Here is a 26,544-nt window from a genome sequence, read left to right on the forward strand (position 1 = left end):
GTTTTGTTATACCATTCTTTGCACCTCCTTTTGGGGCGGTTATGCCAAACCCTTTCTAAAAATACTTACGATACTTCGTTTTGCCCAGAAATAATGGTGTCTCATCATGGCCTTTGCCTCATACTCCCTGACAACAAACTCTCCCTTCTCCACTCTCCTTCTTTCTCCCTTTACCTCCACCTATCCTCCTCCAGCATAAGCTTCTTCTCAATTTATAGGTTGTAATATATGATTAATGCCATTGACTGCTGACGCGAAAGAAATGACGCCGGTTATACCTGAGAACATTGCATATGACCTGGGTGGTGGGAACCAAGCCTGGACTTTTGCCCGTGTAGCTATTCGTCCTGTCTTTAAATGAGCTGTACCATCACCACAGTGTATGTATTAGCATGAAGCTCTGGAGCGGGCGATGTCCTGGAGATGGACTAGTGAACTTAATGATGTCAGCCAACATGTAAACCGACCAGCTGAAAGATGTGCAAAGACACTGATGTTCACATGTACAAAAACGAGGATGCTTAGATCAAGCAGGTCTTCTTCAGGCAAAGGACTTTTTCATGACACGGATGATAAGTGACCAGTGAAGGATGGATATGATGACACATCAGTGCTGGTGCCCACATATTCTTGTTCGTTAGCCTCTCCATCACTGTCAGATCTTGGGCTCGGAAATGACACAAGAATGACTCAAGCCAGTACAGGATGAGGGGGGGGGGGGGGGATCAGGATGGTTGAACCAGTCAACTAACCAGTTAACCCTGACCTTAATCATATGCTTGTTATTCTAACTATGATGACAAAGGTCCACTAACATTAACAAAGTACTAACCCAAACCAAGATATTTCCCTAAATTGCCTAAATCTAACCAAACCGTAACCATAGCAGTGTAAAATCAGAGAACGGTTTCAGTTTTTAGAAGGTGATGTTGTTCTGTTGTTATAGTGACGTCAAATCAGCAAACTTTTGCTTCTGTTTTGTTCTGGACTGTAAAAATAAACAGTGCAAGGCAGTATATCCAGCAGCAACTGTATTCTACCAGAAAACAGTTACACATCCATAGTGTGAAAATATTTTTCACTGAATTTCCTCATATTTTTTTTTCTTTCAGAAACACACTTGAGTCTGTCTTTAGAAACGTAAATATGGCTTCAGCAGAGCTTGTGGGATGATTCATATCTGCAACAGTAGCTCATACCGGGTTCTACTTTCATGCCAACAATCATAGTACAAGTGTAGGCGTCAGTTTCATCCAAATTGTGAATGGCTCGATAGACGCACGTTCAGCTTTCTCAGATGGTGCATGAGTGGGACGGCACGTTAAGAGAGAATCTGTAGGACTGCCAAAGTGAGTATCGTATTTATTTTCACGGTGGAGTTTGTGTTTTGTGGAGTTTTGAAAACAAAGTAGATATAATGGTGGATTAGAGTGCTTAAATTATCAAAGTATTGCTTTAGTACGAGATATCGCTGCACTTAACTGTTTTGCCCAAACAGAAAATGATACCAGAAATGTGTGAACAGACTTGAACCCCCAGCTTTGGAAAGCAAAATGCTCTCGCAAAGATTTAGTATCACTTCTTGTGATCTTTTTTTTTTTTTTTTTTTTTTTTTTAAGTTTCACATAATGAACTTTGCTGTACAAAGATGCATTGATGACAGACCTGTGTGGGAAAGAAAAGAGGAAAAGCCCAAGAATAAGCTTAAGAACAGTATATGACATTTGTTACCAGAGAAGTCATGACTCCAGTAATGGCTGGATCTTCGAGTAGAGATAGAGTTAGTAATTAGCAATTGTAAACTGTAACTGACACACAGCTGTAAATAGAGTGGACATACAGTAAAGAGACAGACAGGACAGTGAAAGGCAGAATGAGTCTAACAGCTTTTCCATTTTTTTATTGAAATTTTTTCTGTAGTTGTTATCACTAGTTTTGCTTCTATCACTTTTATTTTTTTGCGTATCAGACTCTGAAATATTCAAAGTAAATAAAGTCTGAAGTGACAGACAGGGGGAGATAGCCGCCAAAAGAGAGAAAGAGAGAGAGACCCCACCCAGGAGGAGGTGCATCGGTGTTTTTGGAGGAGTGGCCGCATCGGCGTGTACACAGACAGTAGCTTATGCATAATACCAGGGGGAGAGAGGAAGGAGACCTCAGTGCAGACAAAAGAGCGAGAACTAGATTGTTTACCCCCCTCTGGCGCAGTGGTTTCCACACGAACGACCCGGATTATTCAACCATTCCTCCCTTCAGCACTTCAGCAAAAGAAAAACTCTGGGATTTATCTCACGTCAAGTTTGCTGACTGCGGACCTCTGTATTCTATTTGGAGTTGCACTGATAATCTTTGCTTTTGGGACGCAGCGGTCATGTCCCGCCACTGACATGCACCCTCCGTCCAGGTGAGTGGGGACAGAGGGAGCAGAGGTGTGTATTGGTTTAGTTGAATAACTATTTCTTTGCAAAAATCCGGTTTCCCGTTGCGCTTGCCGGCACGTCTGTTGTCACGCTGCAAACAGTCGCTGTTATTCCTCCTTAATGTTTAATTGCGGTGTTTTTAAAATACAGGAAATTAATAACAGAATTGCCCTTTCCTTGTCATGTTTGCCGCGAAATGTCAGTGTAATCTTTCTGAATAGTGTTTCTCATGCGTAAAAGGTAACTTAGACCGAATTAAACTGACTGTACGGTTCTTGATTTTCACGCAACAATCCTCTAATACTCCAGACAGAGTTTAAGGTGAACTTTTCCCACTTTGTGGTGGTTTCATCTGTTATATTGGGAGAGATTTTGGAGTATGTTAGAGCGTTTTGCACGGTTCCTCTGACTTTGCCGGTATATTTGGCAACGGAGCGCGCCGGCGTTATTTCCCTTTATTAACCCCATAAACATTAGTCGCGCGTAGACGGCATTTGACCGGGGAATAAAGGCTGCACAGGGTCCAAATGACAGGCTGCACCCGTCCGTGCAGATCGCTTTGTCTCCAGGTGTGCAGATAAACATTTAATTCGCTGTGTAGAGTGTACACAGCTTTTTTCTTTTCCTTTCTTTTTTCTTTTCTTGTGTGTGTGTGTGTGTGTGTCAGACGTTATGCATGACACATCTTTCTAAACAATGTCAAGACTTCCACTACGATATGAGGTTTTCCTTCGAACAGAACAGCCACATTTTGTCCCTGTATCAGAAACAGTTTACTTCGTTATGGCCGAGTTCACAGAGTTCAGCTGATAATGTCTCTCTCCGTTTCAGGATTCAAGAGTTGACATGAGATTTTAAGACTCCTTCGGGCACGTTCACCTGTCGCTCCTCTGGTATTAACACTTGTGTTAGAGACCAGTTACCGGAATGAGTAGCGTAATTTTTCCACTTTATTACCTGTGAAGGAGACTCTTCAGGAGTGCGCCCGTCCAGCGGGAGGCGCACATGCACCATTGGGGTTCTTTTTTTTTTTTTTTTTTTTTTAAGAAAGACTATATACAGCAAAAAGCAGGAGGCACGCGCCGTTCGTGTGACATCTGCAAAATTATTTTAATATCTTTATCTAAGTAGTAAAGTGAAACCTTATCGCGTAATCTGAAAAGTCAGGGTTTTTTTTTCCCCTGATGAGACTAGACGGTTCTGTCGTCGCCCACGGAGACAGAAACAACAGCCTACCTCTTCATCTTAATACAGTGACTGTGCAGACGTGCTGCTGGACGGATCTGAACATTTAGCGCTGTGACACCTGATCAAATGCCTTGTTTGGTACTTTTCTGGCGCCGGCGTTGCGGATTTCCTTTTCTTCCCTCCGCCGGCTTTTCCCTCTCGGCGAGGTGCCCGCCGGCTTGTGTTGGTGCCGTTCCTTTACGTGCAGCCAGACGCGTTTAATATCTCTCCTCGTGGCGCTCGGATCTGCAGTGAAACCCACAGGGAAAGTTTACAAGTTCATATGGCTGGAGGACAGTCTTCGGGTCCAGTTAAAGTGCGGTTGTCACCGCTGTTGCACCGTGCGTAAAAATGCGTAAAAAGCAAAAGGATGATCATTTGCATCAAAGGTGCGTAAAAATGTTTGTTTGTACATGGAGACTTGGTGCTTAAAACCGCTTGGTTATAATTTTAAGTAATTTTGGCACAGAAGTAGGTTATTGCCGCTGGGAATCCGTGCGCTGAGGAAGCTGTAGTTTAGTCTGGACAAACAGGAAGCGGTGAAACAAAATATAATTTTAAAGTCGCCTTATTTGAATGTCACGTTGAGAGTGAATTTTCGTGATTGAAATGGGAAATGACAAAGGTGTAAGTTTTGTTTTGTTTTATTTTTTTTTTGTTCCCGATGCGAGTCATTGGTTTTTAAACAAAAACTACAAAATCAGTATCTGCATAATTTTGCCTTGATTCAACAAAGCGCTCAGCTGTCAATAAACAGAAATGTCCGATCAAACTGAAAGACTGTTTTAGTTGAAAATTAGATTTCCAGACTGACTCTGGTCTATTGAGACGTATTTCGTTCAGGCTCTCAGCATGACGCAGTTGAAGTTACTCCAGCCGCTTCCTTCATGCCTGATTTTCTTTTTTTTTTTATCCACAAGCCAAAGATCTGCTGCAATCAGCAACTTCTTTCAAACAATAGAGACGCACTGGGCGGCCAGTTTGGACAGGAAACCCGGGCTACCGCCCGAACGGGAACACACTCACGGCACATAAACTAGTCGAATACTCACTACCCAACTTCAGGCTCTTCTGTGGGTATCAGCTACATTGGGAAGCGAGCTAGAATGTGGTTAAGTTTCTTTAAAGACAAACGTATTGCCCAGTTTATCGTTGGCACGTCCGCCTTAAAAAAGTCAGTGCGCGTTGGTGCGGCAGTTACTGCGATCCCCTGTGAAATTATTCAGATTTAAATTACGGAAAGCCCTCAGTTCTAGAGGAAAAACGTGAATCTGCAAAGTCCAGTCCTGACGTAGCACTGCACTGCAGTATAGCCAGCTGCAGCTCCAAATGCAGCAGAGACGAGAGGCTGTAGGCTGTTTGGGCAGAATGATGAAAGCCCAGGCTGACGGTCCCGCTCTGTTCACCCAACAGACCACCAAACCGGTCCGATGGCTCGACTGCTGTAACGGCAAGAGAGGAGAGCGGCGGAGATCCACCACCCGTCGGTGCCGCTGGAGCCTCAGCGCAAACCTCCCGTTCGAACGACAGCGGCGAGCGGGGTCGACCCGGCTGCACCGGAGGAGGAGAGCCGGGTTCGCCGCCCCGGTGCAGACCCAAAGCCATCTCCCCTGTCGACAGCCTAGGCGTGTTTCAGAAGAGATCGATTTTCATCTTCCCTCGCCGCTCCTCCAGTGGATATTTTTCCTTCGACGGCGAATCGCTGCCGAGCTCCCCGCTTTCCCCGAGGGCAGTGACGGCTGACAGAGCCACGCAGACTCCGAGCCTCACCGGCCAGGTGATGATACACGCGTTTCAGCGCATGGCTGAGACGCACGGTGGAGGACCGGGGACGCAGCACCTGCACGGTGAGCACAGGCACTTTCTCACTGATGATTAATCGCCAACACTCTCAATAAACGCAGGTGGAATAGGCTTGAAGTGTTGAAGTGACAAAGCGGCAAATAACATTAAATACAGGTCATTGATTAAATAACATTAAATATAATCTGACGTGGAAAATAAATCAACTATATTATACATCGCTGCAATGTCCATGTTTTTTTTGCTTGAAAAAAGCACGTTTCACTGTCCCGTTGCTCCTGCTGTAGGTGGTAAGACATCCAGTCAGTGAACTCTAATGTCATCAAAAATCAGCTATGCTTATAAACCTACAATGGTTTTAATCATCCCTGAAATAATTTCCCCACTACTAAATTTTTATCACCCAGAATCAGTTTTAAGAGGCTTTTAAACTGCAGGTGTCCAAGTGTGTGAATACATGAGTGCACTGCCTGACGCTATTTTAAAAATACCTGTTGTGTGTGAAAGTTACTGGCCTGAATCAGCCGGTACAAGCTGTTCTGACTCTTTTCACTATGAAATTTAGCTGCTGTTGCTGCTGCTGTGTGGGTGTGTAGCAAAATATGAAACCAGATAGGAGTCTCACTCAAGCTCCCTGAAGCTTCCTCTGTCAGAGATTTTGGGGGTTTGGGCGGGTGGTGGTGGTGGTGGTGAACGTTAACAGTGATAGTCAAAAGATGAACAAAAACATATTCAGGATGTTTTTTGTTCTCCCCCTTGTCTCCCAGTATATCTCACTCATGAGGAAAGACAGACTTTTTTTTTCCCATTCTTCTGTAGTACTTTGCTGCTCCCTCAGATGAGTTAGTCTGTCTCGTGTTTGTTTTCACAGTTTGATTTATTGACTAATACCCATGCAGTGCACATCACTTCTTTGGCCCGTGGGAAATCCATCAAATTCAGGCTGAAACCTACTAAAATGACTCGTCAGTTCTGCCAAACCTCTTTCTGCTGATTCCCATGTTTTCATTCCACTGTAGTATGACTCTGCTTTCTGTTGAGTAATGTCTACTCACTCGGAGTCTGTAAACCCCTCCCAAACCCCCACAGGATCCATTTAAAACAAACACACAAGCCTTCTCTCGTAAGAGATTCATAATTTATTTGTAGAAAAAGTGACATACAAGACAAACTGTGGATTCCACTGGGCAAGTGAAACATTGACCAAAAACTAGAGCTTAGCCCAAACTCTTACAGCTTAGATTCACATAAGTTTTAATCCTACATCCAAGTTCTAATCCTACACTAACCCCTTCAAGAAGTGATTATATTCATCTTCTTTTTTTTGTGTGTGGGCATTTGGTCTCTTGGAGACAAACAAACACATAATGAAACTTAATGATGCGACTCGATGAGGCATCTCCACGGGCTTTGTTAGACCTGCTGATGTTGGATTGCTGCCTTAGATTCACAGCTTTCATGGAATTCTTATGAATCAGATTTACAGGAAGGAAGAAGGTCTCGACTTCTGCCTGAAGAAAGGGCAACGCCCAGGTGTGTGTGTGCACGCGTAAAATGAAACATGCAGCAACTATTTGGTGAAAATGATGAATAACAATTTACTCTGACATTTTCATAAGTGCCACATCAAACGTTTGTCAGATACTGTAAATCCTCATGTGAATGCTTTGATTAGATGACATATGTGAAAGTCATCAGTCAGTCAATATTTCAGAAACTAAGCTAATAACTTCAACCTTGTGTAAATCAAAATGAGAAAACAAGCGATGAGAAGCGGGCTACAGAGGTCTGGTAGACTCTTTTCTTTCTAACTCCCACTGAGAAGTGACTAATTTGAGGCAGTTTATCAGATTTTGGACCACAAAAGGCTTCATACAAATTTTTTTCCGCAGATGCAGTAGTACTCTAAAAGAACTATAAACAGACTCTGATGTGGAAAAATTGGCGCACTTTCCCTTTAAAGGAGTTGAGGTGTTGAAGTTGAAGCAATGACAGAGTTGGAAGTGTTACGTTAACACTAATTGATTGAAGTCCACTTGTCCGCTTACCACTTTTTTGGGATCTTAGATTATTTCATAACATACGTTTTCCCAGATTTCATGCTAAAGTCCAACATTGTTTTATTCCAGCACCATAATCTTAATTTGAAAAATCCATTCATCATAATTCAGCCTTTCACATTCAGTTTATTTGTCAACTCTGATGTTTCCGAATAAAACAGAAAATCAAGCTCTGCGGGTTTGCACTTGTATTGATGGAGCCACCAAAGTGTTTGTGTCGCCATTCATCACCTCTCAGAGCCTGGACTCTGTTTTTATTTCTGCTGTTTATTTAGATACAGAAACAAAGCAAGACACGCAAGTCTGTTACCTCCAGCAACAGTGATTTAAAATAGTGCTCCACTGGACTTGTTTATATCAGCACAACTTGGAAAAAAAATAGACTCCTGCTTTAAGCTATGACGCTGTCGGCTAAAAGTTGCTTATCCTGTTGCTTGGAAACAAACAAAACCGCGCCATTGAGGCTGAGATTTTGGGGGGAAAAAAAACACAAACAACTAACAAAGTGAATCCTCTCATGGTGTTGGTGAAGTGGATGACTAATAAATCCACTATGTAATAACATTGTTCTCTCGTCCTGATTAGATTTTGCTAATTTGTTTTTCTCAGATTCTCCAAATTGAGTCGTCGTCTCAGATGCAGAAACACACAATACTGCACAAACCTCAGCTTTAACCACATCTATATGGAAATCTATGTTTTGGTTTTTTTTTTTGGCAAGGATAGTGCTGTTTTGAAGAAAGAAAAAAAAAGTAATCTCCGGAGGCTAAAATAAAACTTCCGTAAGCCTCAGTGTACTGGAACCTCTGCACCTATGATTCTGCTTTTTATAATAGCAGTGATTAGCTTCACTGATTGCCTTGCGTCTCTTTTATTCTTTTTCTCTGCATCCACACAGACAATGCAGCAGTCAAAACAGACCGGCACGCGTGTGTGTACGTGTCGTTCATTAAGTACGCCAATCAAAATAGGCCTCTGTGACTGTGTGTGTGTGTGGCAGTCAAAATAGGCCTGCAAATCTTTTGTAAGATGCAGACAGAAACCCTTGGCCTCTCATTCAATCTGCCTCATCCATCAGATAGGAGATAAACACACACACACATTCATGCAGAACATCTTACATTGTCCTCAATGCAAAAAAAAAAGTCTCAGATATCAAGACTGCTTGTCTGCCTTTGTGTTAGAGAGCGCGATACAGAGCCGGAGCTCAAGGAGGATCAGTTTATCACCTTGTTGTTGTTGTGCTGTGACAGCGTGCAGCTCCTATCAAAACACGTCTTCCTCCTGCAGCAGGAAAAACACACTTACGGTACAGTCAGGTTTCTTCACTTTCCGCCAGAGTGGAACAGTCAACATTTTTTTGTCTTTAACTGATTTATATTCATCCAGTTTAACCTGAGGACTGGTTGGACAGTCAGATTTTGCCTCAGGCTTCAATCCAACAGCTAAATTTTAGACAAAAATCTAAATTAATAGGCCACACAGAGCTGACTAATTAATCAGTTGTCTAAAGTTTGTCTAATTCATAATATATTCGGGGTAAAAAGACTCTCTTCAGCTGAAGATCTGTGTCTTCTGGAGCAAGTTACAAGATAATTCAGCGATCTGAGATGTTATCTCTAAATACTTTGCCTTTCTATTCCCGCTCTTCAGCATTGGCAAAAACCCCACATTATGAGCCCTTGTCATGTGTCAGCAGGTTATGGTGCATCAGTTCAGGGATGTTAAATGTCTACAGAATTTTGAGAAATGTCTGGCACAATAAAAAACTGCATGAATATGAACATGTAATATGTAATATGTGTATAGTTAAATTAGGCTCTGGTCTTTTTGGTTACTGTGGTCATTTTCAAAAGAAGTAAGAAAACAAATCCATGACACACTCAAATGTCTATTCTGTCTCTTCAAAGCAGCCTGGCTGTTTAACAATGCAATACATAAACTCAGTCTGTTTTCATTTAGGCAGAAAGTGGTAAGGGTGCTAAAAGGGATAATTTATATTAAACTATTCTGAGAGGAAAAACTCAGTCTAGCAAATTGATTCAACCAGCTAACAAGTAATTTAAATAAGATTGATACATCTGAGCTCTGTTTTTGTGTTCATACCAATCAGGAAATAACTAAATATGTGCAATATATGCAGTCTGGACCATATTTTCAACTGTATCCTTGTCATTCTATCTGCAAACATTTGTGCTTTGCAGTGAGTTGGATTGCAGTCTTATTCTTAAACCACACAGAGGAAACAATTTCAGTCATCTTAGTTCCATTACTCAGAGTCTCCAGTGTTCAAATGGCTTCACTCTCACCTGCTCCAACCTGCCTTTACAGACCAACTTGTGAACTTAGACAAATTGGGCAATTTAGTCATGCAGTTTGATTGACTGGATTACCACTAAAACAATGTTTAAATGTAAACAGTGTTTAGTGTAGACCTGGGTTTACACTGCTGTCTTGCCCATATCTCCCATCATCAACACGCTCGTGGACACCGCTTATCGGTGTAGTCAGCAGCATGATGGACTGATTGGAGCACAGCTCCTTTTGCTGCACTGGCATCGACAATATTGGAGGATGTGAGAAATATTAAGTCTGGGTTTCATAACGGCGTGCATGAGTCATAAGCGGAGATCGGTAAGAGGCCAGAGCCTTTCATAGTCATACTGTAGTTCAGACTGAAAATATAACAGATTAACCACGAAAACAAACACACGCGATCGCTCACCCGGTCAGCCGGTCTACATCTTCATCATGATGCCAGTGAGACACATTCACATTAAATATTGTGACTCTTTGCCGTGAAGATTAATTTTTCTAAATGTTCTGCTCCCTATTCTTCTGTCTGAGCCATGAAAAACAATACTGCAAAGTGTTTGTCACACTAAACATAAAAATGTAAGGATATATAAGGCTTTGTTTTTTTGTGTTTTAATCTCACCTACATGAATGAGTGCTCTGATTTACATCTTCTCTGTGGTTTTTATCATGTCATTGTGAGTGTGCATCTTTTATAACATCAAATAAACTGAACTGGGCCAAAACTGAAAAAGACGTCTCTGCTCTGATACTGTGAGCCACCCACTTTCTGAATCGCACTCAGCTCGTCTGGTTGTTTTTGTTTTCACTTTGTGATTTAATTTTTACTGTAACTGTAACCAGTATACCACGTTCGTGTGTTTGCGGGAAAGCTGGACGTGCACGTCGCTTTGAATCGCATGTGAAGGTTTTATGTTACAGTGATGTCTGCTTTTGTGCCACAGTTTGCCATGAGCTTTAAAACCAAACGATGGATCAGTGAAGCTCACAGAAACTCAGACTGTGTGGTAATTTTGATGCAGTGGCCACAGTCTGAACTGCTGCTCTGGTGACATTATGTGACCCCAAAAACACTTTGTTTCCTACTAATCTGATGTGTGAGTCTGTGTGAACTCGATCAAGGAACAACATATACAGTTCTGTGTACATCCACAGTGTAAACCCCTCTTTGGTTTCGCTCAATGTCTTATTTTCAAACGTCTTCGCGGTACGTTCATGCCTAATCCTCCAGTCACACATAAAGCTGCAGGCTCCTGCTTGATTACATTTGGTTATGCTACAAATGAATTATGCATCGTTGAAACACAATTATTGCACATTTGCACTGACAGAATACACAAGCTGAAGTTGCAGCACACTAAGTTAAAAGCTTGTAACGTACAGTAAAAAGCGTCGCCATGTTTTTTTTTTCTTCTCCGTTTCAGAAAGCCCTCCCAGCCCCTCTAGCAGACGGCAACAAAACGCAGGAAGGGACATGCAGGTGGACACACAACGCATCGGACAAGAACTCCAAGTCATTGGGGACGACTTGAACAGTCTCGTGCTAAGGGTCAGTCATCACAGACACTGTGTGTCTGTGTGTGTGTGTGTGTGTGTGTGAGAACAGCTCTACATTTGTAGAGCTCTTGAGCAAAGTGCTGAACAGCTGCAGTAGAGCGGCTGATTGGCTGACAGACGGAGAAGGAGCCTGACTGTGGTTTGTCAACAGAAGTAAATGACTTTTAAATCTAACCTCATTTTGTAGTTTCTTTTGCTACAATTAGGATGCAGTTTTTTCTATTGATTAGTCAGTGTCTATCAAACCGCTGTAGCACAGAAATCAAAGACAACGCCTGTTTAACTGTGTGAATGCAGGATGCGGCTGAAAATGAGCAATATGCTCAACAGGGACAGATAAATGAGAGGGGGCCAGGACAAAAATGTCCCTTAAATACTGCCGTGGGTGATCTGAGGGAGCCTGTGACCAGCTGGTTATTTCCACTGTGCTCGGGGTGAGAAAAACGAAATGACTTTTGATCAGAAAATAACTAAGCAGACAGCCTGAAGCAGCAGAAAATCCAGATGCCACAGAAACCACTGCAGTTAAACAACTCAAAAACAAAAAACAAGAAAACAGCCATATGATACAATAAAAAGCCCCTCTAAAATTCGAGGAGCAGAAGAAGATGGACTTGTTGAGCACAGGGGGAAAAGCAGCACCATTCTCCTCGACAAAGCCCTCAGCCAGTTTCCAGCAGTGGGAAAGAAACAAAAACAAAACTTAGTGGTACAAATTGGGTGTTTAAATGTGGTGAGACCCAGAGAGGCTCATTGACTGCTCACATTATAAAAGTGGAGCTTATTTGCTCAGCCTCAGTAGCAGCAGTTGAGCTGATTACTTCTTGGCTAGCTGACTGAGCTACTGATGTACACGGGGGTGTTTGTGAATGCTGGCTCTTTATTGGCAAATCATTTCCCATTTCCTTGTTCTGCTTGTAGCTGTGTGCTACTTGCAGTTTTGTACTTTAAGGCGAAGTTCGGTTTTAAACCACTAGTGGCACTATAGAGCAACATTTTTGCAAGCAGGTTCCAGTTTTTTGTAAGCGCACTGTTATGCACCAACAGCTACAAGAAATAAGACTTCAATCTTGCAAATATGGATGTAAACATGGCACGATGTGGACAAATCTGACAGTTTGGGTTTGCAGATGTTTTATGAGGAGGGAAACGCATTAAACACATTTGTCAGGCCTCAAAGACGCACGCAATGTGTTTTGGTGGGAAACACTGAATGTAAACACAACTTAGAGACATTTTACCACCACTCAGAAATTTAGCTGTGTTTTAAGAGAACACATGACAACAGAGTGTTCTGAAAGATGAGTGATAAGATAAGACTTTATTGATCTGACAGTGGGGAAATTTACTTGTTAGGCAGCTCACAAGAAAAATAGGGACTCCAGGGAATGTAAAAGGATGCTGCAGTTTACCCATCAGCCAGTCAGACTGGGTGTGTTGTAAAGTTTCACAGCTGCAATAAGAGTTAATTTCTTTCTGGCTTCTGTTTCCTTGGCAACATTTCTGCATGTTGCATCATCACAGTTGTATTTACTCCACTATCAAAGAGCTGACTGGAGGCTTTGGGAAGCCAGAGAGGAAGAGGAAAGAGAAAATCAGCGCTGGGTTGAGCTCACTTTGATCTCCTCAGAGAAATGGATTAAAAAATAAAAGTCAAGAAAAGGAATGACAGGACTGCTATATCCCAGTGAACAGCTAAAAATACTCCTTCAGTGTCAAAAGCTTTACAGCTAAGAACTACAACTCTCCAGCTAAGCAGTTTTATAAGCTTCTAGTTGCTAATTAGCAATGAAACAGGAAGACAATTAACAATTTCATTGTCTCCCCAAAAAATCTCATGTCCTTAACAAAATAGTCATGAAACCCCCTAAGAGATGTTATTTGAGCTCATTTATGGTTCCAGCAGTCATCACATTGCTCTCAAACCCATCATAAACAGAGCTGGGTTACGTTTCCAACATTCAGGTCTTGTTTTCGATCAGTTGCTTCATTTATCCACCTTCTGCATGATCACATGTACAACATCCTCCCTCAACATTTCACCAAATTAGTCACAAAAGTCAGAGAATTCTGAGAATTCATTGATGATGAAGTCCATGTACATGGAAACTCCTATTCCTGGGTCACGAACCGTGCCAAGAGTCAGCAAAGACGAAGCTTCTTTCGCTCCCACGGCTGTGATTCAAACTGCAGAGGTGAACAGAGGGAGGCTGGAGAAATATGTGAGAGCGTGATGAGTCGAGGCTGTGACTCAACACCTCGTCACTCCCAGGGAAGACAGAAAGAGAAAGAGTGGTTTGTGTGTGTCTGTGCGCGTCTTAGTGGCGAGCTCTCTGTGAACTTGGGCACAGAATAATCCGCAAAGTGTGTGCATGCGTGTTTGTTCATGCTGCCGAACAATGAGAAGGCAGAGAAAAGAGGAACGTGGAGGCTTGTTCCCTGTTCTCTAGCCAGGTGTTGGTGTTGCTGTGGACAAGCGCTCATGCATGGTTACATGTGATTTCATAACTACAGCAACATGAGATGTTTTTCAGGTTTTAATCAGATACTCAAGATATTTAATCATCAGTATAGGAAGACAGGAGATTGTGGTCAAGACAGACTCATGCTAGAACATTCAGTTCAGTGCAGTTTGCTCTGCTAAGAACATCATTAAACCACTTCTAACTGTGACTGTACAAAATAAACATACGGCTAGAGATGTAGCAAAACACTTTTTCCAGTCGTCGAACACAGCTGCATTAACTAGTGGGAAGCCAGTGAGTGATTGTGTCCTGGGATTTTAGGAGGGTTATGTGAATCTCTGCACGTTTCTCTTCCTCGCTAACAAGTAAAAAGAAGCATCTGGCATAACTGCGGTTGTCCCTTAGCTTACAGTAGGCAAGAACCACAGTACAGGAGTCTGAATTTGAGAAAAGAAGAAAAAAAATGGGTAAAATTGAAGAAAGACATGATTTCATATGCAAGTAACAGGAGCACCATCCCTGGAAAGATTATTGTAGTTATTTTCCTTATCATCATTCCTGCTGCTGGTGAGTATGCAGCTACTATAATCCCGTTTGATGAGAGGAAATGTTTAATCCTCAGATCTCTTCCTCAACCTTAAGAACCTCAGCGCTTAAATCTGATCCGATCACGTAGTTTGCATAGCGGGCATCAGGCTTACTCCCTGCCGTTCTCCATGCAAGGTCCCTCGTCTGGGACCAGCTTGCCTTGAATGAGTGGCCCTACCAGAAGCCTGGATCAAACCCAGACACACTGGAGGGAATTATCCCAACTTGTAGAGTGTTGAAAGATCTCAGAGGAATGTGAGAACGTTTCTGACTAAAAGGAAATTTCAAAAAGTTCTCAGTAAAGGAAAGTGATACACACATTCCTGGTGCCCAGAGGATGAATCCTAAAAAAATTGGGGGATATTTGATAAACTTTTCCCTGTAGCTACCACGAGGTTGACATTTGATGCCAGCATCAGTCAAGCATACACACTGACAAGTTCTCCTGTTATCACCGACTGCTCATCACATTACTGTTAAACTCTGAGCTTAGCCAGTGTTGCTGCCACTGTTGACAAAAGAGCATGATTCAGCGTCACTGCCTGGATGCCGTGGCCAAAGGGCAGAGTTGCATCTCTTCAGGCTATAAAATGACTCGCATCAACTGAGATTCACTCACAAACACACAGGTGTTTCCTCTCGCTTCACTTCATTTTATTGCCAGAGGAATTAGCAAGGCTACTACTTCTACAAACAGCATTGAGGTGATCAATTGCCAGGACAATATGTACAGCGGTGTTTAATCACCAATATAATGATAAGTAATTGTTTGTTTTTCAGAAGTCTGGCGCTCTCACTCTGACTCTCTCTCCTTTGTCCTCATTTAATCCAACCTGCCTCTCTCTCTCTCTCTCTCTCTCTCTCTCTCTCTCTCTCTCTCTTTCTCTCTCTCTCTCTCTCTCCCTCTTTCTCTCTCCATCTCTCTCTCTCTCTCTTTCTCTCTCTCTTTCTCTCTCTCTCTCTCTTTCTCTCTCTCTCTCTCTCAGTTAAACATTTACACAATATGTGCGTGATTATGTGTGCGTGTTTGTTTTCAAACATCTGAAAACGTTCTCAGTATGGTGTGTGTGTGTGTGTCTGTGTAGTTGTACTTCTATCTTTATGAGGACCAGTTTGAATCTTAGGGGAAAATGACAGCATTTTGGGAAAGTGAGGACAGGTCCTGACACCTTCAGAGGACTGTTTGACGGTTTAGATTTGGTTTTAGGGTTCAGATTAAGATCAGTGTTAGGTGAGTGTTAGGGTAAGTTTTGGGTTTAGGGAATGCATAATGTAAATGAATGTACTCTCAAAGATAGAAATACAAATATGTGTGTGTGTGTGTCTGTGTGTGTGTATGTGGTGTGACAGTCTAGTGTCCGTGACAGTGTAGATTCATTATGGCTCAGCTCTGTGGTTAAAGAACTCTCAGAGAGCAAAGCACAAGGTCTAATTATCCTGCCAGAACACACACACACATACACATACACATACACACACAAACACACACAAACTTAAACACACTCAAACACACACTCTGTCATCTTTCAGTAGGAGGTAAAACCCTTTGTCCTGAAGACAGAAATAACCCAGAGGAACACTGTGGAGCAGTAGGGTGTCACTGGCTGGCTGCTTGTGTTTTTGTTTGTGTGTGATCGAGTGTGCATGAAAGACAAAGAGCGGGAGAAAGAAAATATTTTTAACCCTTGTTTAACTATATAAGTTAAGAGAGCATTGCTTTTTCCAGCACTAAAGAGCAGAACTAAACTCTGATTCATTTTAGCATTTGCTTGTTAGTAGCCTGTTAGCTTAAGGATTATTTTGCTGTTTGTTTTGTTCTTCACTTTCCATGCAAAAAGCACCTTATTTCCATTTTAACACATAACGTTGTTATGTGTTAAAATCGGTTAAATGTTAGTGGAAAGTGATGGAACTGATAACTAATAACAGGAGCCAGTAAGCAACAATTGCTGGAGGTCATCAAGTCAGATTCAAAACCACATCACCACTAATACAGCCTCTGTGTGTGGGTGTTGATGTGTTGTGTGGCTTTGCATATAAGAGATGATGTACAGACAGATGTTTACATTTACAGAGATGCGTGACTGCATTTTTATGTGTTTAAAGTTTTGCCCTGAATGAAAAAGAGTTAAAACTAACTCTGAAATTATACTGTTTGGGGAGTTTTGCATAGTGGCACTAAGAGGCAGAGGAATAGTAAGAGTGAGAAGGATAGAAAAATAATCAGTTTGCAGTGTGTGTGTGTGTGTGTACTAGTTTTTGTGCTTGTAACTGTAGCCTTGTCTAGAGAGCTATTTTTGAGAGGCAGCATAGTAAGTTGTGGTAACCAAACAAAATCACATGAGCTTTTTGGAACAGACTGACTCAATGTTTCCACTGTGAAAAGAAAGACAAGAAGAAGAGCAAGAAACCAAGATGAGAAATTTGAATCCTCTGCATCAGAGAACCCAAACAGAAAAAATGTGGCGAGTACGTGAGACGGAGGAAAGGTGGACATCTCCTTTTTAATCCTGTCATTTGTCTGACTTTATGCATTGATTTTCCAGGTTTTCCTGGATCTCCCAGCTTGTTGTGATTGTGTATGATTGTTGTATTGGGGTCAACATGAGCCCAAAACATTCACAATTGCACTCCATAAGTTTTTTTTTTTTCTTTTTTAATTTACTGCTGTAGCACACTCTTGCTTCATTGGTGCTGTCTGGTTCATGGATCTGCTAAATTAATTTGGCTTGGGTTTTTTCTTGTGTTGCAGATGTTTGTTTTGATTTGTTTTTTTTTTCCACGTTTCACTCTTTTACAGCATTGTGGCACACACAATGGCATGTGTGTGTATGTGTAAGTTCATGTGTGCATGATGGTGCCTGCACATGCGTATGTGTGCGTACACGAGGTGAACTACTTGTTAGAAGCCTGCAGGGTTGCAGTGACAGTAGGAAAATGATTTGTGGTAGCATGTTTTCTATTCTCAGATGATGGAAGGGGTTATTTGAGGTAAGAGCTCAACTGAGGAAACTATTAGAAGACCCACCAGTGTGTGTGTGTGTGTGTGTGAACGTGTGTAATCCTTAGGTATAAGGTTGAAAATCAAGAGTGTTTGGTGAAACTGGTTTTGGCTTCATGTCAGACTCTCAGCCTGCAGTTTGTCAGCTGAGGAGTACATCTGCTTCTGATTGCAGTGGAAATCATACCTCTCATCCTGACTGTGAAATACAACCATTCGCCCAAATAACAGACCATCCCTATTGTCTGCATGGTGTTTTTAATGCTAGGCAATTATTTGTATTCCCAGAACACTTGACTTACTGTTTGGCATTACTGTTTGTGTTTGAATTACACAAACAAGATATGACATTTATGAATTTATGAGATTTTGTGGTGCTCTTTGCTGCATTTTTTTTTTTTAAACTTTGGGCAGATCAAGGCTAGTTGTTTTCCTCTGCAGCCAGTCTTTATCTCAAGCTAAGCTAAGCTAATAGCCTTCGGGATCTAGCCTCATACTTAAAGCATAGACAAGACATGAGGGTGATATCATTCTTCTTATCTGCTGTTAAAGGTGTACATATAAAGGTCTGAATGTAGGACAATGATCTGCTGGTTCGTAATCTGATCCAGAGCTGGTTTGGTGCATTGTATACAGATGCTGGTCAGGTGTAAATGCGTCAGCTGTGTTAAACCACACACACCAAGTCTCAGCTCCTCCCAGGTACACCACATCCTCCTGTTATGCTGTCACTGACAGTTTCTCCTGCACTTTCATTAGCGGTAAATGTAAAATATCGTGGTGACAACCACGACTGTGGAGAAGAATGTAGTGTGAAAGGACATCGACAGGTGGCATTTTGTTCAAACTGATGTGTATGATACTCTTCCTCTTACCTGGAATTATGGTGCATTGTTCAAGAGCTGTGAATCCTGACTGTTCCAGTAGAGCTTCTCAGACATTATGGAGCTCAGAATTCACGCTCTTTGCAACCATATGCAATTATTTAAAGAAATCACTGAGACAGCTGACTATCCCCTCTCCCGTTCACATCGTCAGGTACCTTAGACATCAATAGATCAACAAATTGAACATGTAATAGTGAAAAAAGCTTTCAATAAGTTTTCTTTGCGCCTCGAGACTCATAAATTTGTCAGCATGGTCCCAACCCTCACTCTTCAAACTGCAAACCATCTTGACAGTGAGATCATTACAGCGGTTCATGAGGTGAGGAAAGAGCACAGAAAACTCCTGCCAATTTAAAAACCACAAACCTTACATCTGTCTTCCAAAGCTGCTTTGAGTCTGTAATGTGCAATTTGATAAACACCGCTGTGAGCAAATTAACATTAATAACAATAATGTCACTGTTTCCACAGCAAGAAAGTATAATGGCATCTCTAAAGCCCTGAAATGGTGTAATCTGAGGAAATAAATCTCTGAAAGATAATTGCAACTCTTTACTCCTTTTACAAAAGTTGCTCCTCAGTTGAAAATCCACTGCAACTTTACTCGTAACAACAGTCTAATCTGTGATGTCAAACAATAAACTCTGAAGCTTGTGTGCTGCCAAATGAAAGAGGAGGCTGAATTAATGGGTGTTCACTTCTTCTACACCCACACACGCCTTGATTTATGATAATGGCTGAAGTTCAGGTTGTGGAGATGAAACCAAATCCCCAAAAATCAATGTTTGGAGAGTTTGTTCTTCGCTTCAGTGCCAAGCACAACAGTCCCTTGATGACATTCAGGGAAATCAAGGCTCGGTTTTTTAGCTGCAGAGAAATGAGTGTCAGCTGCACTTTCAGCTACTTGCTACACTGGGTGTCTCCTCAAATGTTGATGAATGAAGTTAGAAAGTTCATAAGGTGATGATTACTGGGGGAAAAAAATCTCATAAAAGAAGTGAAAATTATCACGTCATGTCGGAATAAAGTGTTTTCCCAGATGCATCTTATTGAGATTTGTGCTGAAATGAGGCAGTGCATTTCTTCTTTTGTGGTGGATTTACTTTAAACCTCTATCCAATAATAAAACAAGACTAATAGTCTCCACACCAGTGCTGGCAGCTCTGTGTCTACTCTGCACTTACACACAACGGTGGTTTGAGCCTAATGCTAACGTCAGCATGCTAACATTCTTATGTTTAGCAATTATAGCGTATTTATAACGTTATAATGATATAATGTTTACCACGTTAATCATAATCAAAGTACAGCTGCGGCTGATGAGACTGTCAGTAGTTCAGCATGTTTGGGACCACTGGGATGTTTAAATGTACAGATTTGAGCATGTAATTTACATACATGATAGTTTTTTTTCCCTCCTATTTTCGTTTTCTATTTCCTGTTGCTACTGTGGATGAAAGTTGTTGTTCTGCCTCTGCTGCAGTGGACTTCTTTCTCCGTGGGTCCACGAATCTGTCAGGCTTGTCCAAGTGGTTCTGTGCAAGAAATAAGTCAAGTCTGGTTCAAATCAGTATTCTGGCAGTGCTACGGTCATCTCTGTTTGTTTGACTTGGTGAGAGTCGAAAGCAGAGTTGGAAGCAGACTGTGATTCATCGCAGGGTTAACTAGTCTTCCCCTCACCTGTTTCCTCCTCTGGCATTAGAGGTTTCTGTGGCTTTTGGCTCACTTTTCGAATCAAACCACACAGCTTTGATATTCCCCTCTCTCTCTTTCTCGTCCGTAAAGATCCTGTTTTTCACAGTACAGTCTCGCCCTGGGGCAAAAGTTTAGCTTATTCTGTGCCAGTCGATGTCTGCATGGCATTGTACAGTCCATCCAGCCGGCCTATATTTGAAGGGCTACGTGCCAAAACAGGACATCCATCTCCCAGCGGAAAAACTGATTCCTACTCTTGTAAAAGCCTTAGTTATTCTTGTAAATGCTTCAGTCAGAGTGTTAGGTTTCCTTTTTAAAGTTTTATTCATTAGAGCAAACAGCAGCTGAAGATGGATTTTTTTCAGCTTCACATTCACACTGTTCCAAGATTTGTCAGCTGAGTGCTGCACAGTTCAGCCACAGCCTTCTACTGTTGGCCAACTGGAGCTAGTATTTGGGCTTTCACTTTAAGTTCATTAATTTAATGAGAAGGGTTCTCAGTGAATTGAAATGTTTTTATCCCTAACATAGGTTTAAACTGGAGCTAATAGGGAAAATATGGTAAGTAACTTGGCCTCAAAATATCAGCAAAATCTTTTTTTGCAAGTTGAAGTTTCTCCTACTATTATTTTAGGTGTTTTGTTGGTGTAAGTGAGGTTACTAGATACTTTTTTCTCCACCCACCTTTTCACCTTTCCTCGGCAACAGGAACCTTGTTGTTTCTGGAGAGTGTTTTTTTCCTTGGGACCGAGCTTCCCACTGCACATCCACCCAGGGGAAAATGTCCTTTCTCTGCTGTCAGCGGGGCAGAAGCTGCTGGTGCTGGAGTGATGGACCGAGGCCAAGGCACAGGGCTGTCGACTGCAGGGATAAAGAGCAGGAAAGAAAAGAAAACACCTGTTTCAGTCAACAGCATGCCAGATGTGTTGGAATGACTGCAGAGGGCTGTCGGAGTTAGCAAGAGACAGGAAAGACAGTTGAGGCATACGGTGTGAAGGAACCAAAGCTACAGCAGGTGGTTTCACTTGCAGTGTTCTACTTGAAGACGATGAAGTGTTTAGTAAAGGAAAAATTTGAGGACTGGGCAGCATGGTTTAGCCAGGATTTGATCATTTTTATTAGATGTTCCTAACGAGACTTCGCACAATTCAGCATGAACCAGACTCAACTTGGCCTGATTCAGCTCTCTGTCAGCCCGTTGGCCGTTGCTTTTGAACGAGCCTCCGATCAGAGTTTGAAGAAGAAATCTGGGGAAAGTCTCGCCTCTGATCCCTAGACCGAGTGTCATTTGCTTTCTTTGTCAGTCACCTGACATTATTCAGTATTCAGTTAGCTGATTTTCAAAGGGACATTCCACCAGTTTTGGAGTACTAATCAGCATGTCCACTGTCCACTTAAAAAGATGGTTATAGTAGCACCGTCTTTTTAAGTGGACAGTTGAGTCCTTTTTGTGTATGCAGATGCTGTAAAACTGGAAATGAGATTAAAGAGAGGAAGCCCTCAGATAAATTCAACCTGCTGGAGGAACACCACACACATACATATAAACACACCACATTGCACATATGCATTCATACCCACACTGACATATAAAAATCACACCTGGAGATGCAGAGGGTAAAGAGAGTTGTGGCAGGATGTTGAAAACTGTACTTACCTGCTTCCTGTGGATGTAAACATACAGTGTCTGTGTGTGTTTGTGCGTGTGTCCCTTTGATTTTATATCATCAAGGGATCCATCTGTAACATCAGAGTGTTTACCTGAACATTTGATGTACAGTATGTAAGCTTATTTCTGAAAGACCTTTTCAAACCGGGTTCTCGTTTTAAAATGAGTCAGCTGAAAAAAAGATTAAAAACTGAGCTAAGGATGGTGTTTTCAATCAGCTCGTGGCGCTAGCGTTAGCTTGTTTGAATACTTCGCTGCATCTGATAAAACACTGTGTCAAGCATAAATCTGCAGTTGTTATCAGTGTAAACTGCATATGAGCTGTGCAAGAATGAAACGGTTGGCAGACGTAGCGCTCGTGCGTTTTTTGTTTCATTAACACTCTAAAATCTCTTCTTCTCTCTCTCCTGTTTCTTTCAGAGGATGGCAGGCCGACAAAGACGGGTTGGGATCCATCCCTTCCAGCTGCCACACATCTACCAGGAGCCCTCTGTGCTGTTGTGCATGGGCCTGGCGCTCTTTGTGATTGCACGGATAATCTACTTGTATGGCAGTACGAACAGCCGGGATAACTCTCAGGTTTAGCCGTTGGAAAACCCAGCAGACGTAGCAATTTTCTTTTTTTTCTTTTTTTTTTGTGTGTGTTGTCTTGGATCTTTTTTTAGTTTTAGGGGACCTAATTTCCACCCTTCTGTTTTCCAAATGAGGAAGACAACTTTGGACTTTGTCTTAATTATGATGGATGCCTTTAATGAATTATAAAATCCCTGTATTTTTGTTTTCGCACCTGTGTTTGTCCATCATGGTCTCTGAGCCTTTGCGATGCTACCAAAGAACCAGGATTTTTTACTCCTGTCCAGCACAGAGATGATCGTGTCACCTAGATAGGGTTCTCTGCAAAACGGCGCCTATGGAAATTCAGATGTGCCTTGTACAGTTTCCTTTTCACTTTTTTCTGCTTCTTTTAAGGCATTTTTATTGTACAAAGCTTTTAAGCTCCTTGCATGATCAACTCTGCAGACCCAGGGTTGTTAAAGTATGTGGGTCTGGTTTCCCCCAATCTTCTGCATCGGAAGGTTTCAGGCAGGGAAAAATCTTGCACTCCTGTCACATTAGGATCCAGCATACAAAAAACTCATGACCTGTGTGGGAACCAACTGGGACAAAGCTAACATTTATATCCAACATTTTTTATCACACAGTGTTCCTAAACAACTGTGCCATTCAACCCTTTGCTGCCATGAAATGCACAAGAGTCGACTGTGGATCAGCGTTTTCAGCCACAGAGATTGTAAAATGTACTGTGTGCTGACAATTTGAGTACTAATTTGACATAGATATTGACTTAAGAGATCAGTAAATACCATGTCATGTTGTATTTTGCAGACTTCTACAACTAAAGCTCCATTCGGACTGGACTGATATTCCAGGGAGAGGTGCGGTGGGTGCGGTAAATATTCGCTGTGGTCCTCAGCAGCAAAACTCCTTGTTCCGGATGGTAATTCTGCTGCTGACGAATTCCAACGTTTGGTTTATAAAAGACAGGAATATTTTGAGGGAAAATCACTATCACCAGCTGAGCTGATGAAACAAAATATCAGGAAAAGCAGGTCTGTGCTTGCAGAAACAAATATTTGGGACTGTAAATAATTCTGTGGTAGGGAAAGATCACTCTGGACTGATCAGCACCAGCAATATAAAAATTACCCAACTTTCCCTCAGAATGAATCCCGTTCGAATGCAGCTTAATACTGTATTTGTCTGCGTCAGTGAAAGATGTCCAGTTTGTTTTGTGTGTCATTTTAATACGCTGGGTCAAGTTTCCGCTACAGCAGCTCTTGCTACTGCAAATATGTCATCAGATAATCCAGATTGTTATTCCTTCAGAGGTACTTTAAGTAGATGCACAAAGCCTGCAGATTTTGATAAATTAGAAGTTTTGTGGACAAAAATGTGTATTATAGAATTTTCTTGTCTCGGAAAATTGCTAAATTAATGTTTTATCCATGTATTTCATGAGTACTTTACAACTTAATGACGGCCTTTGGTACACAGTAGACAGTCAGACCCGGTCATTTGTAAACTGAACCTGCGCAGACAGATTTTACCCTCTGTTGTGTTTGACATAAAAAAAAAAAAAAGATTACCTGTTGATACCAGTAAGATGATACGGTACCAACCTTCAAGTAACTCAAGTAACAAGCCCCCCCGCCACCCAAAGTCTAACTTGAAAAATTTCAGAATCAGAATTCTATCACCAAATACAATCTGTGTACATCGATTCTTAAAAAAAAAAAAAGCATTAAGGGGCTTCCTTGTCCTCTTTGCTCTGGTTGTATTCAGCATTAAAACAAATATTTCACCTTTTTGCACATTAATAATCAAAGGAAAGGAGCAGATTACTTCACTTGTTAATACAATGGCAGGATTTTAGTACTTGTTGCTGAGCTGCCCAATTAGTGGAGGGAAACTCAAAAGAGCAAGATGACAAACAAAATTAATTCATTGAATCACATCAGTCCTTTAAGCCGTTAAACTGTGTCATTTTCTGCTCTCATGTTTACTTATCTTCTGCCTTTTACATTCACAAACATTAGTTCAACATTGTTTTAATATCCAAAGCATTTTTCTATCAGAAGTGATCAAACAGTACCGTCTTCCACTGTTCTTTGTTCCAGCCTCTGGATTTACTGTTAGCAGCCTGTCTGCATGTAGCTGCCATGTACTGGTTTGTTGACAAGGTCATGTTATCCGTTTATTAGCGCCGTGACTTAGACCCAGCCAAGTCTCCTCACGCCTGCCAGGTCATTAAACACTCTGAGAGAGAGATTTGTGGACAGAAACCAAACACTGAATAATGCAGAGTGAAAGAGGGTTTTGTTACTGACTGGTTAGCTAACATGAACAGCAAACAGCAGTGACACAGGTTTCAGATTAAATACATTTATTCTTATCTTTGTGCTCAATAAAACATATCAGTTCTGGCCAATTCTTTGTTTTATTTGTTAGGTCTGAGCTTATGATTACTAAAATACATGTTAGCAATTGATTAAAAAGTGAACCAGAGCAGTTATAAATAGCTTGTGAAAGTGTGAAAACCTTATGCAAAAAAAAAAAAAATCTGAAATCTTTTGTATGCACAAATATCTGGATTTCTTCTTACTTGGATGATATGGTTAAAAATACATCAGTGTCTTTAAAATTTGTACAATTTTAAGTATTTGAAGATTCAGTGGAGAACAAGAATTATGCAAAAAAAAAAAAAAAACTGATCCAAGCACCTTATGTTACAGAGAGTGCAAACATGTTCAGCATGAGGGCTACACTGCGCTGCTCCTTATTGTAGGTGGGGAAGTTGACCAAATGTACAAAACCAACCAGTTAATCCTCATGACTGAAGCGTCCCTTCTTTTAAAACCAAAACACCTCCGATAAAGGGTTAACCTCCCAAACACGGAGGCCCATAACCCGGCTGGGCTTTGGGTTTGCCATTTTTCAGCCCATTGAGCGACACTGTAGTAAACATCAAACATTGTCTTTTAAATGAATGTTGACCAAAGAGATTTGTGCAAAACTATTGTTTACTGGGTTGTTTTGGATGGTACAAGTGAAATGTTACTAGTTTCTGTGCCATTTTCTATCTTGTTTTGATCGGTACCAATCAATCATAAAATCACATCAGCTGCAGTGAGCGCCTCCTTCAGCCTGACGGGAGTTAAAATGGGAATGTAATTTGTTGTTAAATGCTTAGCAAGATCAGTCAGTGTCAGAAAAGTGGTTTGAGCAATATCTGAATAAATACATTTTTAGAAATCACTCTTAATGCATTTAAAAGCTTTACTCTTCAGTGACAGTTCATCTGTTAGAAATGAAAGTCCCTGTCAGCAGCAGACACTGTTATTTGTGTCGCATGTGTCGGATTTAATCGTCTAAAACAAATTAGTTTCGCTCCCTATGAGGTTATCCAGACAAGAGCTGCAAATCACAACGACAACAACAGACGTTTGCTGTAACACAGTCAATAACCAAATTCATCTGAGTGTGTCTGAGTCACTCTTGGATGTTTGCACAGTTCTGTCAACACCCATGCATCACAGATGACGAGTGATCCTGGCTTTCATCATTCCTAAACTCTCTTTCACCTGTGTAATCGTACGTTTTAATGGTTAATTCAGCTGCTCAGCCTCAAAGTTTCATTTTAAACTCCCTACAATGAGGTGATGAATTCGTGTCAGGTTTCTATTCAGTGACTGAAGCTTGTTGACGTTTGTTATTGCACGCATAAGGTGCATGGTGAAGACATGGGTGATTAATTCCTGTGGATAAAGTCGACAGAAGAACCTGCTTTTGTACAGATGTAGAAATCCCTCACACTGATCCCTCTCTGACGTGACAACAGTCATGTTGAGGACAGAATTCATGACCCTTACCGGTTATAAACAATGGATTAGACATTCAGGCACACAAATAGCACAAACCCAGGGGCAGGGCCAGAATCTGATTGGCCACCCAATCAGTCAAACAACCGCAAAGGGACGCAAAATGACCACAGACACATATCGACCATGAGAAGGTGTCGCTGAAAGAGACACAAAATGACCACAAAGAATTTCAAAATTACCAAAACACACAAAAAATTACCATAAACAGTGGGCCACCGGGTTAAACCGCTTTAGTTCAATTTCCATTCATGGGTCACTATTAAAAGTGTAAAACTTCTTGTGTAATTATGTTATTTCATTTTCACCGTGCAGTATCACACTACTTTCTGTTTCTAGTTGTGTTTCCTCCTCGTTCTCGCCCTTCCCCGCTAGAGAAATGTATAAAATAAGATGAAACATATCAGATCAGTGACA

General features: G+C 41.5%; 1 protein-coding gene across 2 annotated transcripts; it reads left to right on the top strand.

Moving 5' to 3' along the window:
- Window positions 1-2,124: 2,124 nt before the first annotated feature.
- On the top strand, window positions 2,125-24,871 carry LOC121189440 (bcl-2-like protein 11). 2 transcript variants are annotated; one of them, XM_041049563.1, is made up of 4 exons: window positions 2,125-2,404; window positions 5,061-5,494; window positions 11,251-11,375; window positions 22,109-24,871. In XM_041049563.1, exons 1-4 carry the CDS (start codon window positions 2,388-2,390, stop codon window positions 22,271-22,273), a joined length of 741 nt encoding a protein of 246 aa, XP_040905497.1. In that variant the 5' UTR covers window positions 2,125-2,387; the 3' UTR covers window positions 22,274-24,871. The 2 variants fall into 2 exon arrangements, with proteins under 2 accessions (XP_040905497.1, XP_040905496.1); XM_041049562.1 differs by lacking the exon at window positions 2,125-2,404 and adding an exon at window positions 3,639-4,036.
- Window positions 24,872-26,544: the final 1,673 nt, after the last annotated feature.

This window comes from Toxotes jaculatrix, chromosome 11 (assembly GCF_017976425.1).
Source record: "Toxotes jaculatrix isolate fToxJac2 chromosome 11, fToxJac2.pri, whole genome shotgun sequence".
Classification (NCBI taxonomy): domain Eukaryota; kingdom Metazoa; phylum Chordata; class Actinopteri; family Toxotidae; genus Toxotes; species Toxotes jaculatrix.